The 15231-nt window shown below is 37.6% G+C and overlaps 1 protein-coding gene across 1 annotated transcript in view; it reads right to left on the reverse strand.

The window, feature by feature from the left end:
* Positions 1–368: 368 nt before the first annotated feature.
* The window catches only part of PDZRN4 (PDZ domain containing ring finger 4), a 431725-nt gene continuing 416862 nt past the window's right edge, over positions 369–15231 (reverse strand). The window contains exons 8-10 of the mRNA XM_086403895.1: positions 13192–13293; positions 8584–8700; positions 369–4734 (exon numbers count right to left, since the gene is read on the reverse strand). Of these exons, the coding sequence (XP_086260021.1) occupies positions 3208–4734; positions 8584–8700; positions 13192–13293 (1746 nt within the window). The 3' untranslated portion in view covers positions 369–3207. The remainder of the gene's footprint in view (positions 4735–8583; positions 8701–13191; positions 13294–15231) is intronic.

The raw sequence follows: 15231 nt of genomic DNA on the forward strand, positions 1-15231 counted from the left end.
ACAGCTCATTGGAGGCATAAAAATATGTTTAGATGGAAGATTTAGACACAGCAGCAAGGCATGGATTAAATCAATATGTAATTATGGAAAGGTTATGTTAGAGGAAGCCATGCTGTGTGCTCCTAAAGGGCCAGTCTGCACAAAATAACGTGGTGACAATAGCCTTCTTCATGACACACAGTGAAGAAACGCCCATAGAGAATACATTATTTCCCCTCCTTAGGTCATTCACCTATGGATCCTAACACCAATTTCTGTCAATAGAAAATATGGAATTTCAAAGGTAAGCCCAAGTAAAGTATTTTTTCCTCTTCACATTCACATACGTCTTTTGAACTAAAATAAAATATTTCACATATAGTCAATTATTTTTCTTTGTTGAGCAGCAGGTTTATTATTCATTTACTAGAAAAAAAACATGCTTAGCACAAAGATATGTTATGTAGAAAGATAAAACATAACACTTCTCAGATTTTCACTGATTTTTGAAAAAGACATTTCTCAATTTGTAGAACTGTATAAACACAGACATGAAAAACACTAACATCACAGTTTTAAAAAATTGGCAAGCACACTTGGCCTTAATAAAAATAAAATTAAGCTGGTAACTTTGGAAACACTGCATTCTGTAAGATGTGTACATATTTCTTCTGGAAAATATCTACATATTGGTTCCAAACTCGTTTATCTATAGGAGTAATTTGAATTCAATGAATATTTAAACCGAGTTGTATCAAGAGGATAAACAATAACCATAGTCATTAGATCAGGAAGAAACTGGGTTTTTAAGACAGAGAGGCATTCTTATTTAAAACCATCTGATCAAAATTTAGCTCTAGGTACACTGAGTAGTTTCATTGATTGGATTAAAGTTAGCAGTGATGAAATTTTCAATTGACTTAAGTTGCTATTACTATCTTAAAATTTTTGAGACCAGCTTTTTATTATATGTAAATAAGATTTATTTCTTTCCATCTACGTAATAGCCCTTTAAAAGGTAAGAACTCAGACGGGTAGACGAGTAAGGAAAATAGTAACAAAAGGACCAATACGTGAGATAAGTGAATAAAATAATTTAACTCAACTAGCATTCGTTATTGTTTAAATGACATTCTATGAGAGATTTACAAAGAAGGTGACTCAAGCGCCAGACTCCATGAACTTTAGATCTGTACAGGGAGACAATAAGTTCTGTGTATGTGATCCAAATAATGGAAGGATAAAATCTTCAAGGTAACATAAACTGCAAGTGCATCATAGTGTATGTCAAAATGCAGAGAAAACCCAGATCATCAAAACAGGCTCCAAAGAGAAAATGTACATGTGATTACTCTCTAAGAGAGGTGTAGGATTTGGCACAGAAACTCCAGATGGGTAAATAACATTAGATAACTTCAGTGAAAATGGGCAGGCTGCTCGGAAGCCAGAACAACTCAGAGAAAACCTAAAGAGGAGGCACAGGAGGCAAGGTGGGCAAGTTAGTGGAGAACTTTGAAAATAAGGCTGGGGCATCAGAGTTTGATTTAAGAGATAGCAAGGAGCCATTATAGGTTTTTAAACAGGAAAGTAGCTTCAAAGATGTTTAGATGTTGTGCCTCTGTTATGTTACAACAGTCTCTTGGGTTGAATGAAAATTTGATTAAATTCACACACACATTTGTCTGGTCTTTCACTTTGAAGGCATCATGATTGATATATGATATAGTTGATATGTGTATGATGAAAAGCTAGACTCAAATATCCTATCAGATAATCTAACAATCTCACTTTTTAACAAGGCATATGTAATTGAGTAGGCTGAAAATTATTGAAAAGATAGTTTCCAAGAACCTCTTTCCAAAAGATGAACTAAACAAATGCTCATGGTGCTGTGATCTGAACTACCTCTCCCCTGACAAATCCATATGCTGAAGCTCTAAGTCCTAATGTGATGGTAGCTGAAAATGGGGCCTTTGGGTGGTAAATGAGGTCATGAGGGCGAGACCCTCATGATGGGATTAGTGTCCTTAAAAGAAGTTACACCAAACAGCTTCCTCTCTTTCTCTACCTTGTGAGGACAAAGCAAGGAGGCCATTTACAAAACAGGAAGAGAGCCCTCATCAGGAGCTGAATTGGTTGGTGCCTTGATGTTGAGTTTCCTGCCTCAAGAACTATGAGAAATTCCTGTTATTTAAGCCACACAGCCTATAGTATGTCGTTATGGCAGTTTGAGCTGTCCTTACAAACAGTCTCAGCTACTTACTGATCCTCTGTCTCCATATCATCCCTTAAATTGTTCTTGGATTTTCTTTACATGGGTAGCAGTCAAGGAGAGCATGAACTCATGATTACTGAATGCTTAGACAGCAACTCTTAGATGCTCTACATAACTTAATCTTGGTAAGAATATGGGACACAATGATCTATGGGAAGTATTTCAGGACAATTTATTGAAAAAATGGGATAGAAAATGTACACATTTTAGAATTCACAATTAGGAGTCTTCTAAAGAGTATACATATATAACTAATTTATATCTGGTAACCACAGGGAACAATGGAAATAGAACACTCCTTGATAGCTTTTCTCAGGGGTAATCAATAATTTATTTCTCTTTTATTGTCACAATTACCACAACTATCTAACTACAAAAACAGTGTCACTACATACCACAGGAAGATTGTCCACCTACACTTTACTGAGACAAAGATAATGGCCATTTATGTGTTAAATGTACAACAGGATGTTAAAAAGAGGTGATTTTTATGTGTAAAACAAGATGTGGCACATGATTTATCATCAGGTTTGATTTTATATGTATTAGTCAAGAAGCAAGCATAGAAATATTTTGGCATTGAGTTGTTATTAAAGTTGAAAATAAGCAAACTACAGAAATAAATCCAGATCTATAATAGGTACATTAAAATAGGAAATTAATTGGCTCCTCAGTATTTTTGTGCAAGTTTTTTTGTTTTCTTTCCTTTTGCTTGTTTTTATATACAAATGAGTAGTATGAATATATCACAAGTCAAAGAAAGAAATCTCAGCCAAAAAGAAGTACCGATATATGAAAAACAAATGAAAAATTAGCAGGTATTTTTGCTTACAAAAAATTTAAACTGTAAAGAGTCACAAAATATATATAAAAATGCCACATTGAACGAGGCAAGCATCCTCTACCCAAACTGGTAGCACCCTCTGAAAATCAGCTGCATTCCATCCATTGGGTCATACTGTGGTGACAGACAAAAAGGCATTAGGAACTTGTGTACCATCAGGGGACTTGGCCCCATGGGTCATCAGTTCTTGGATTGTCATCCAGTTGTCCAAAATTTTCTTGTTTCTTTTCTTCATCATCTTTTTGTGACTCAGTTCAATGATGTTGACCTCCTTCTTGCCCTCACTGCCGCTCTGCGGACTCTCCTTGAGACACTCCAGCCGGCTCCGCATCATGAACTCTCGGCGGCGCCGCTGCTCCTTGGCCCGCACCAAGTGCTGTTTCCTCTCCTCTTTGCTCCAGTAGCGCCCCATCTTCATCTCGCTCATGGTGTCATCGTCCGTGGTCATGCCACTCCGCTCCTCCTTGATCTTTAAGGCACGCTCCTTTAGAATGCGGTCCCGCACGGGTCTCTTGGTGATGTACCGCGTCCCGTCGCTCCTGATTTTCACCTTCCATTCCATCTTGGGTTCTGAGCACTTTTGAGACTCCTTGCACACGCTCACCAAGCTGAGCTGACTCTGAGCGTACTCGACTGCGGACTTCTGTTGAATTAACTGCATGTAGCTTTGATAATGCCTAGCATGTGCTGGGATGTTTGCATATCTATAGGAGGAGCTGTGGTAAGGAGAGAGATAAGGGATGTGTTCACTGCTGGTCTTCTCTGGATCAGAAAGCTTGCTGCTTTCTGAAGTCTTCTCTTTGCCTTCAATGACACAGCCTTGTTCAGAGGTTTTGGCTTTGGTGCAGGTTGACTCTTTAGTGTTCTGTCCAGAAGAGGACTGGTTGGCTGCCATTGTGCTTCTCAGATTTTTCTTATTGGTGAGGCTGATCACTCTTGGAAGGGAACTGTCAGGGGAACGGTCCACAGTGAGTGGAGTGCTTCTGCAACTTTCAGCTGTGTTGTAAGCACTCGAACTGTCTTTGTCTGACTTTTCTGGGTGTTCAAGGATGTCATCTAGTTTCCCCCTCTGGGTATCTATGCTGGTATTATAACTTTGGAATCCTCCATCATGCAATGCCCAGATATCTCCATACTGGTCTGTCACTTTCTGGAGCCTGTGAGTCTGCATGATAGTTTGGCACTCAAGTTCAATGTTTCTCAGTTCTTCATTAAGCAACTGTAGTTCATGCTCCACTCCCTCTCGTCCTCCCTGATTGCATTCTATTGTGCTGCTTGAGTAATACAGGTCATACTCGCCATGCTTCCTTATCTTGCATTTGAGCTCCAAGAGCTGCCGAAATCTTTCACACTCCTCATCTTGGTTGCCAATACAGTCTGAGTCAATGTATTCACCAGACACAAAACTCTCATTGCACTGAAGTTCAACGCTTCCCAGGGTGTCTTGGCTCTTCCCCAGCCCTCTTTTGCTTTTCAGAGATGTGCCATTGGGATCCTCGGTTGCATTCTCCTGCTCTGAGCTCTCGTCATTCCGCAAGCTTTCATCTGTGCGCCCCACTCCACTGTCCTTCTCATGGTTATTGGATGAGGATGTTGCCGTATCTGTTGTGCCTTCTTCTTCTTCTTGTTTTTTTGGCTAGGAAAATAAAATTAAGAGAAGAAAGAAAGTTAATTATTTTGAAAATCAGTCGTTGAAAACTTGTTTGAAAAAACAATGCTTTTGGCAAAAGTTCAGCTCCTATAAAGCTACCCTAATTTTAGTATCCATAACTGTTTTACGAATAAAGGCAATTGGCTGATGGCAGTCTTTTTTTTTTTTTTGCTCTAAAAGAAAGCAAAAGCTGCTTGAATATGGCTATGCTACTCACTTGAAGATAAATAAAACAGGGCACATTAAAATAACTAAATTAAAATTAAATGAGTGATTTAAAATAAGTGATTCTTGTCTTAGGCTCTCTTTTAGTTGAGAAACTGGAGTGAAGTTGTATAAATGAGGTGACTTTATGAGTTTCTGAGGCGATAACATACAAAAGGATGAGTAAGAAAGAATCCCAAAACAGTCTTCAGCAATGAAGGTCTGGAGTTCAGAAGCCACATCACATGTTACTATTTCTTTTCTTCATGAACTTTTCTCAAGTTCAAAAGAAACTTCATTGGATCTAGTAATACACTGATGATAATAAATGAAATATCACAACATTTCAGGAATAAGTACAGGAGCCCAAGACCTTCCATCCATAGATAAGGAAACTTAGTCCCAGGTGGATGTAACTTCTTGGGCAGGAAGTCTAGGAGGCCAGTGCCATCTTCCATGGACAGGATTTCTTTACATCCAAGGTGCTATATTCTTGCATACATGTACTTTGACTTCAAGGCATCTCCATATCATGTTGCTCAAGAGCAACAGTGATGTCTTAGGACTCATTGGGTTACTTTAAAAGATTTTTCTACTCTTAGCCAGTAATTCCCCCCAGAAGTGAGTTTTATTCTACTGAAAGTAAAATGATGGTTCCCCTAAAATCTGAGCAGCACTGATTGCCAGACAAGGGCATAATGTCAACAAACAGATATGTAAGTAAATATATATGTGAACTTCACTCCCTGGCAATTTTTGGCTTTTCATGCAGAGCAGTTAACTGTCATTGCCCTAGGGAGACGCACATCTAGTTGTTTCTCCGTGAATAGCGTAAAGCTACTCTTTATTCTATCACTTCTCTTATAAAAGTCTACAAATACAATTTCTAGATTGTTTTCTCCTTATGTCTAAATTTACTCACTTTTATACATATATACATTTTTCCCTTTAGCAGGAAATTATATAATTAGATATAATTAAGCCTGTTAGTGTCAAAGAAAGAAAGGATAGGTGATAAAAAGTAAGACAGGTTTGAAAGTGTCAGATAATTGTTGTTTTCTTTCAATCAAGTAATGGCAGAAAAAACATAATGAATTGGAGGGAGAACATGACCATGTATCATGCTAGTTCCAGGATTCTCAATATTTCCATAAAATATTTTTCCTTATTTGTTGAGAACATACTATGATTGATTTAAAATGTCTTATTGATAAAAAAGAATGTTATACATAAGGCACTAGTGGTAAAGAACCCGCTTGCCAATGCAGCTAGATGTAAGAGATGTGGCTTTGATCCATGGGTCAGGAAGCTCCCCTGGAGGAGGGCATGGCCACCCACTTCAGTATTCTTGTCTGGAGAATCCCATGGACAGAGAAGCCTGGCAGGCTTCAGTCCACAGGGTTGCACAGAGTACGATATAACTGATGCGACTTAGTGAGCGAACATACATAAGTAATTGTAACTAACAATAGAAAGAAAACTTGATAAATCTCTATATTCCTTGCTATAAGGTGACAGCGACATCAAATGTGGTAACATTTGCACACTGTACCATAAAACCCCCAGGCAAAAATATTGGAGTGTGTTGCCATTTCCTTCTCCGGTGAATCTTCCCAACCCAGGGATCAAACCCGGATCTCCCACATTGCAGGCAGATTCCTTACCATCTGAGCCACCAAGGAATCCCTATAAAATCCCCAGAGGGTATTACTGATATTGGACAGTTTAGTTTGTATACCACAATACTTATATTTTCTCCTGTGTAAGAGTAAGCTGAAAAATACAAGAAGGTGATATTTTTCTTATGGAGTATAAATGATAGACAAATTTGTTCACAAAATGTGTGTCAACAGCAGCCACAGGACCAAGGAGAGCATGTAAGGTGAAACTTTCAGATGGATGTATATTTTAGCTTTTATATATGGATATGAAATTTTAAATTGCATTTCTCTTTCGTTACTGGTTTATAAGCACATGTGAAAATAAAAAGAGTTTTCTATTCTCAAAACTAAAATTCCTGGTTTCTGATATAATGCTACTCTATAATTTATCATTTCCCTATGGAATTATCATAGTGACAGGCAATGTTTCTACCAAGACATTTCTAAAGTAGTATTATTGTTTATAAGGGCAAAGGACTTTTAAAGGTTTCTGTATTTCTCATCATTTTTCAGTCTTATGGTGAAGAAAAATTTCTACACAGTGAAAATCTAACCTCAGGGACACCTTGTGTTACCTAAAAAGACCTAGCATTTGTATTACGTCGGATGAGTAGGCAGCATCTGACACCATATCACTTCACCTGGAAAGGATTTCTCCCTTCTTTCTTTATTCCAACATCCTCCTGTCAAATCTGTATCAGGTCACATTTTGTCTCTAAGAGAGAAAAAGCCTGGAGCAAGGACTTTCTTGCTCATAACCAGCAGCTGCCACCAAAAAATATCTTTATTTGTGGCCAGTGTTGAAGTCATACATAAAAATTTCAATCTGTCCTCTTCATATTGAAAAGCAATCACTACAGTAGCAGCATTGCTTTTGAGCATGAACTACTGTTTGTGAGGTGGCCACTGAGTACCCATGGTGAGCACACATGGTTCTGTCAACTGTAGTTTGCAACCTAATTATTAGTGTATGCACACACACACACACACACACCCCCCTCTGTTATGGGATGTCAGCGTGTCACCGTATCTCATCATTCAGTTTGGTAAAGTGATAGGACGTTTGTGTTTTATGTTCCTAAGCCTAACTGTCAGGACTTTTTAAAATAATAATCTTTTACGGTGAGTTAACAATTAATGTTGAGAATAGGATGATAATTAAACAATCAGCAGATAGAGAGCAGAAGTGTTAATACAATTATATCAGGGAAATGAATGACATGAATCTGACATAAAAAATCTAGGCTATATTGATCTTAACTTTATCTAATAAAAAACAATGAAAACAAAAATGAAAAGATTCCTAAGGCTCAGTTTGCCACAAACTACACTTTGATTATTCACCAGTTATGCATTAAATTTTGCTCATTTTGTTTGTATTCTCAGGATCAAATGTGGTACTAGAAGTATATCAGGGGCTCAGAATTTTTTGTTGAATGAATATGTGACCTTAAGGCAAAATGATGTCAATAATCTCGTCTAACTACTCGTAATTCAGTGTAATCATGATACCAAATATCCAAATAAGATCAGTGGCTTAATCATGTCATCATCTTCCTCAAGTAGATATTCAAATATCTACATTGATATTTTAAAATAAAAAAAATTACTTTTTGGGGAGGAGGGGTTACTTCATGAGATATAGTTTATCTCCGGCTGGTGTACTGAGAGGCAAAATATATTTTTACTATTAAATTTTTGAATTACATTGAACAGTACCTGAGTCAGCACCTGAAGCCTACTGTGCCCTCCATAATGGTCCCTAAGCTTCCCAAACTAAAAATAGTCTTAATAGAAAAAATTTATTTCCTCCGCTTCATTTGAGATGATCTTTTGCCTTCAGAAATTACCATCACAGAGATGTTCACTAAAACTTTTTGATTTTTTAAAAAAAAAATTTCATTTAAGATTATGCATTTAAGGAAGAATAGCATCATTTCCAATGATGGAGTTCAGATCGTGGTCCTACCTGCTCCACCTCATCAGCAGTGCGCTGCATCGCTTCATTATGCTGTTCTTCCAACATGGCCAAGTTTAACTCCTCTAATAATTCATTCCTTTCATCTTCCAGCCAGCCTTCATCCACCTACATAAGAATACATTAGTACATTATATTCTGTTAGTGAGGACTCATGCTAAAATAGGGTAAACTTAAATGGTGATGCCTGACTAGTTCCTTTTATCATAATGATTCTCTTCAAAATACCAGCCTCCTATAGTTCACCTCTCAGAAGGAAGAAAAGGTGATAACAAAAAATTGGGCTCTTATGCTTTTTATCTTTTCCTAAAACAGAACTACAGATTTTCTCTCGTAACTGAGTAGATCTCACAGCACAGAACATTACTGTCTTTCAAAATGTATGAAAATCATGCTGCATAATCCACAGCTGTCATGCTCATTACCTCCAACAGTCCCCGTGCTAAAGAACTGCAGTGGTACTAATAGGGCTATGAGACAATAGGGCCTTTTTCCTTAACAACAACCTCAAAGCAACTCCACACAAAGTGCCCCTCTCAACAAACACACACACCCACACACACACACACACACACGCACGCACGAGCTACTCTCACTCTGTTTTTGATTTTGAGGTGGATGACTTTCAAGTTAACAAGATGGCTCCTTGCCACAAATATCCACATTTATTTTATCTGAAAAAAAGGAAAATTCCAAGTTATTCTCAAAAACAAAGTGATGCTATGGTATAACTATTGTGATTCATTTCTCAGATCCAGTTCCAAGGAAAAAGAGCTTACATGTTGCATATAAGGGTGAGGGAGCAGTGTGAAGCATGCAGGGTTTTGTCTGTGGGTGCTGAAGGCAGGTATTCTTGTGGGAGTCTTAACACAAACTAAACCAAGCAAATCCTTTTGGCTTCTTAATACAAAGGGAAGTGGAAAACTTGTGGTTATCTTGTTAATATGATAAGTGTTGACAGTCAATACAGATAATTTGCCTCAAAGTGGGTTTTTGGAGCTGCTGCTATTGCTGAGTTGCTTCAGTCGTGTCCGACTCTGAGTGACCCCATAGACGGCAGCCCACCAGGCTCCCCTGTCCCTGGGATTCTCCAGGCAAGAACACTGGAGTGGGTTGCCATTTCCTTCTCCAGTGCATGAAAGTGGAAAGTGAAAAGTGAAAGTGAAACTGCTCAGTCGTGTCCGACTCAGCGACCCCATGGACTGCAGCCTACCAGGCTCCTCCATCCATGGGATTTTCCAGGCAAGAGTACTGGAGTGGGTTGCCATTTTGGAGCTGGATTACATAAATTAGCTGTCTATACTGATTGAATTAACTGAATAATTGTCAAAGTTTTTCTTTACTCTGTGTTACAATGGAACAGCAGTTTTCTAGTGAGTCAAAATTAACAAGAGTGGGAGATGTTTTCACTACCAGACTAATGCTTAAGCACCAAGCAAACACATAAAATAAGCTTGTCTTTAAGACAGCTGAACTTCTAAAACTTAAACACAAATAAACCTGTCTGCATGCTCAGTTGTGTCCAGCTCTTTGTGACCCCCATGGACTGTAGCCTGCCAGGCTTCTCTATCTATGGGATTTTCTCGGTAAGAATACTGGAGTGGGTTGCCATGCCCTCCTCCAAGGGATCTCCCGTGTCTTCTGCATTGGTAGACAGATTTTTTTTATTTATCACTGAGTCACCTGGGAATCCCTGAGAAAACATTAAATTACATCAGAAGAGGCATTAGGGTATATACATCATATTCATTAAAATAAGGCAATCATAGGTTTCTTTTTTATTTACTGAAGTCTATCTAGACCTTAAATTATCTCAAACTTGCCTGGGCCAAAAGCATCAATGCATTTATTCATCCTCATTTATTTCAATTTGGCCTGAATAACTTGACCAAGTTCCACCCCAGTGACTTTGATATGCAGATGAGCTATGAAAATTAAGCTGGCTAAAAATTTAAATTCCGTTCAATTCATAATTGTTCAAGTTTTATATTTTTTTTAAATCCCTTTTAAGTTTCATGAAGTTGCAAATGCCAGACTCCAAAAGAAATTACTTAAAGCTAGAACTGTTTATTTTTTATAAGCATACCAAGGAATGTTTCTTTAATCAGGTCAAAACAAAATATTTGCCAACACTGATACAGTGAATGATAGAACAGAATCTTTTGAAATTGAAATGAAGGGGTGGGGAAGACAAAGAGAACAAATGATAGAAATTAACAGTTCCCTATAACCCTTATCTTGTTATCTAACCCACAGATCCCTGAGTTGCCATGGGTAGTTAGTGTCCGTCTGCTTTGATAAGGTGTCCCTCTAGGCTGGAGGGATACACAGCACACTAAGTCAGGAGAGATTCTTCTGGCTCACCTTTCCCTGTCACATTTCCCATAATGTGGCAGACTGGCATAAATATGGCAGTCTGAGTCCAGTGCTCTGGCAGACCAACTTTTCCCTGGAGCTGAGCATAGTCATAATTATACAAGGGGATCTGTCTGCACCGCAGAGGATCACATGTGGTATCTCAAAGAAAGGAACAACCTGCACTGTCTCAAAAGTTCTCTACAGTTCTTGCAAGAGCCTGTTCTCATCCAGTGTCCCAAGAGGAATAGGGCAAAACAGTAATATCTTTAATGGTCCAAGGAAGAAAATGGGCAGAAAATGAAAGTAAGTTGACGTTGACAGGGAATGGAAGAAATGAGTTATTTTAAAATATTGCATGGTTGCACAATACTGCCCCCAGCAACTCTGTAGATCATTTCTGAGACTATTTGAAACATTATTTTTAAAAGGCTAGAAAAACAACACATAAACTTCTACTCTTCCTAAATAAAATATACGCACAAAAATGCAATAATGAAACATATTGAAACTGATGGGAAAATATGGTGACATAAATACAAGTTTTGTTTTGTGTTACGTTTGCCACCTTATAGCATGTGATGCTTAAATTACATTTTTAAGTATGGTGTTACAATGCATTTTCTTTCCTTATTTTTCTAGAAATCTGATTTTCTAAAGGCAATCAGCTTCATTCCAGTATCATTATGACTTCTTCAGGATCAAGGGGCTAAGGAAGATCTTACTTTTGTCAGACAGGATGGTATCCTTCAGAGTCAGATGACCATCTTTTATCAATTGTGGAAAGTATTGTTTGAAAATTCATACTCCAACATGAACTCTTGGGTTAGGAGTATAGTCAGTTATTCAAAAACACCACTGGTTCTACTGAGAATATTTATGCTATCAAAGATTAACAGGATCTGGTCTTATGTTATTAACTTCTATTCTTTCCACAGTACATTACAGCTGTTACATGGCATAGTAAAGGAAATGCTTTAATTCTAAATTAATGAGGTTGTCTAGAAGTTACATGGAAAGGGCAGGGAAACCACAGGATAAAGTCAAAGTATCTTTTCTACAAAGGGTGACTATTCAGCTCTTTTCAATTTACCATTAATTTCACTAATATGTATTTTTAGCCTCTTTATTCTTTTTCAAGAAAATGGGGTCATTGAGATTAACTGGTTTGCCAAACGTCCAGGTAATTAGTGCAATTTCATACGTATTTTAATAATTCACTCTCACATAGGCAGCCCAGCCAGTTGCAGCCTGTCCAACCCCACTCCCAGGACCTCAGGTGTGCAACTTCAGTCTGCCCTGGGCTATGGAAGGCTTTATGGGAACCATTTAGAATGGTCAAGGGCATAAAGGAAATATATGCGGAAAGGGTGATCTTTTATAACCACTATATTCGAGTCAGGATTCAGTCTGACACTGAAATACACTTACTCAATGTAATTTATAGATAGGATGTAGTTACTGAGTCTGAAAAATATCAGATCAATAACCTAAAAGACAAATGGTGATATAACCAACTTCACTCAAACTACTGACAGAAGGATAGAATGGTGACAATGTAAGGTCCTTTCTGCATTGCGGTGGGGGATAAAAAGGACATAAAAAGAAGTACCGATAGTACTTTTCTTCCACCATTACCTCTCCTTTACTTTCATGACATCTCCCTCTGTAAAGATATAAAAAAATTCCTTAGAAGCTATCAGTTTTTGGTTTTGGCCAGACAGATGTGTCTGTCATGCTAACCTTGGAAAAAATTCATCTACTATATGTGGAACCACATCATGCTACCTAATGTCTTTTATCTGATAAAGGCACTCTAAAAAGATTTGAGTTGATAGCAAGATATGCTAATGTTTCTCTCATTAGAGATTCTTTTAAGATACCTTAATATGCCAATTAAGTATTTTTAGATGACAACCTAAAGCAGGGATGCACACAGAATTAAATATCACATAAAGTCAATCATTTTTCATTTATGAATTAATTTTAAATAACTGGCAAGTGGAAGGAGAGAGTAATTATTCAATTTTGTGTTTCTTTTAAAAAATAAGTTGTTCAGCTGCCTTTATGTGGAGCAGTATTAAGGAGTCTTATAACTGTTTTAATAAGGTTGGCAAATTGGGAATGATGACTGGATTCTATTTTGTGTGCCTGGTTTTACAAATAACTGTGGCACTGATCTGATGTAGAATAGCAGACAATGAACCTACGGTTCAGCCCAAGGCTTTTGCTCTGTATTCTGACCTGACTCTCTGGCCTTGCGACCAGCAGCAGGATTCTCCTGCACTCATCGCTAGACAGCTGGGCCACCGCCGCCTCGCGATCCTGGACGTCTTCCCCATTTATCTAGAAAACAAATGAAAGTGGCGCATTAGTTTCCATTTCCACAATGCTGCACACAATAAATGGCAAATATCAGCTCATTTATGGTAAATGTATGGACAATGAAGCTCACACAGTGGGCTCGTCTTCAGCCCCTCGGTGGTAAGTGCCTTCACTCAATTACGCGCTTACTGTAAGAGCCATATCGATCCCTGAAGGATGGCGGACATCAGAGGAAGCAGTTATGTTCATAAATGTCCAACCTGCGCCCTGGCAACATACATCTAGCAACACAATTAACCAGCCCCTGACAGGTGACGTTCATCTTTCTCCGCTCAGAGTAATGGATGTGTCACTCTGAGATAATGGTGCTGGGGAGAGCAGGCCCAGCAATACCACGACTGAAATCCGTCATCCTGCGCGCTTGCTGGGAGCCAATTAGAGAGCCGCCCTGTTATCTCTCACCGGGTGATGCTCCCGGCCGCTGCTGCCTGCATTTTCATTTAATCATCTCATATTTGCATGTGGGTCTGACTCAGTTGCCCCAAATCACTCTCCGGATATCTTTTGATGCTTAACTAATCAAACGAGAACAAGCTTATCGGTAACATCCTCGTCTACTCCCAGCTCCTTTCTCAGATTTATCTGCTTCTCTAAAACAACAAAACTAATGAAATAAGGTTCAACTCTTAAGTATACTTAAATTTAAAAACTTAAATGCTTTCTTTAATAGGAATGCTTAATGAAAGGAAAACTTAAGTAAATTTTTTATTAAAAACAATAGATTCCAGTAGTGTTTGAAATGTACCATTTTTTTTCCTAAGTGCTACAGAGAAAATAAGGTTCCTAAAATTTGCATTTTAAACTACATTTTCATGTTCAAAGGTATTTAGCTCTTATTGATGTATTTTTATTTGCCCTTTATAAATTTCTTTTACTTTATTAATCATTCTATTCCATAGAGACAATGAGATTTTTGACCCATAACACATAATCAAAGAAAGTAGAAAGAAATTTCAATTGAAGAGGTCAAGCAATTCTATCTAAAATAAGTATTAATTATGTCAATAAATTAAACAAAATGTGGCTGCAGTGACCACTATTTTCAATAATTAACATCTTTCATTGAGAATTTCTTCTTAAAAGCATGAAGTAGACTCCTGAGGTTTTCTCCTTGTGGGTCTCTGGGATTCTGGCTGACTCATGAAGACAGACATAATTATCTGAAGACAAGCTCAGGAATCTCATCTGTGCACCACAATCAATGATCCTTATAGACTCATATTTAGTATGAAGGAAGCAGACAATAATAGTCAAAGGAGGGAAAAATCACACAACCACATGCTGTATTTTCTTACTGTAATCAAATGAATAGCTCCTCAGTTTTTCACTTGTGTGTGTGGACAGGAAATTCAGCTTTTATAACTTTCAAATCTATTTTCTTTTCTTTTTGCAATTTCCAAATAAAATTTATCAAATTAGAAAAAAACAAAACAAAACTTTTATTCCAAATTGGGGACTAATGACCCAGAAGGATATGTTGTAGTTTTCCTTTTTTTTGTAAATATATATCTGAAAAGCTATTTCTGTACTGGGTTCAAGGCCTTTTTTCCTTTAAATAAATTTCCTTTATTCCTTTAACATAAATTGGCAGTGGAGGATTACTCCTCCCACCTGTGTGTAGTTTAAAAATAATAATATGAAAAGTTTTACTTTCTTTGAGTTTTGAGGGCTTGCACCCCTTTCATAGTAATTCTTGTAGTATATCTGTGGTGCATCTATGTGAGCATCTTTCTTCTTCTGCATCTGGTCTTTCTTGTTCCCTCCTCTGTAGGCACATTGATCCTAAGGAGAATGAGTTGGATGATCTCACACAATTTATGTTAAACTTTTATGAAAAATTTGAAATGCAGTTCTCACTTTTTCTCACTTCCAAATTCTTCATGTAAATTTTACTTACCA

Source organism: Bos grunniens, chromosome 5, assembly GCF_055505025.1.
Source record: "Bos grunniens cultivar Pamir isolate PY7600 chromosome 5, Bosgru_T2T1.0, whole genome shotgun sequence".
Classification (NCBI taxonomy): Eukaryota; Metazoa; Chordata; class Mammalia; order Artiodactyla; family Bovidae; genus Bos; species Bos grunniens.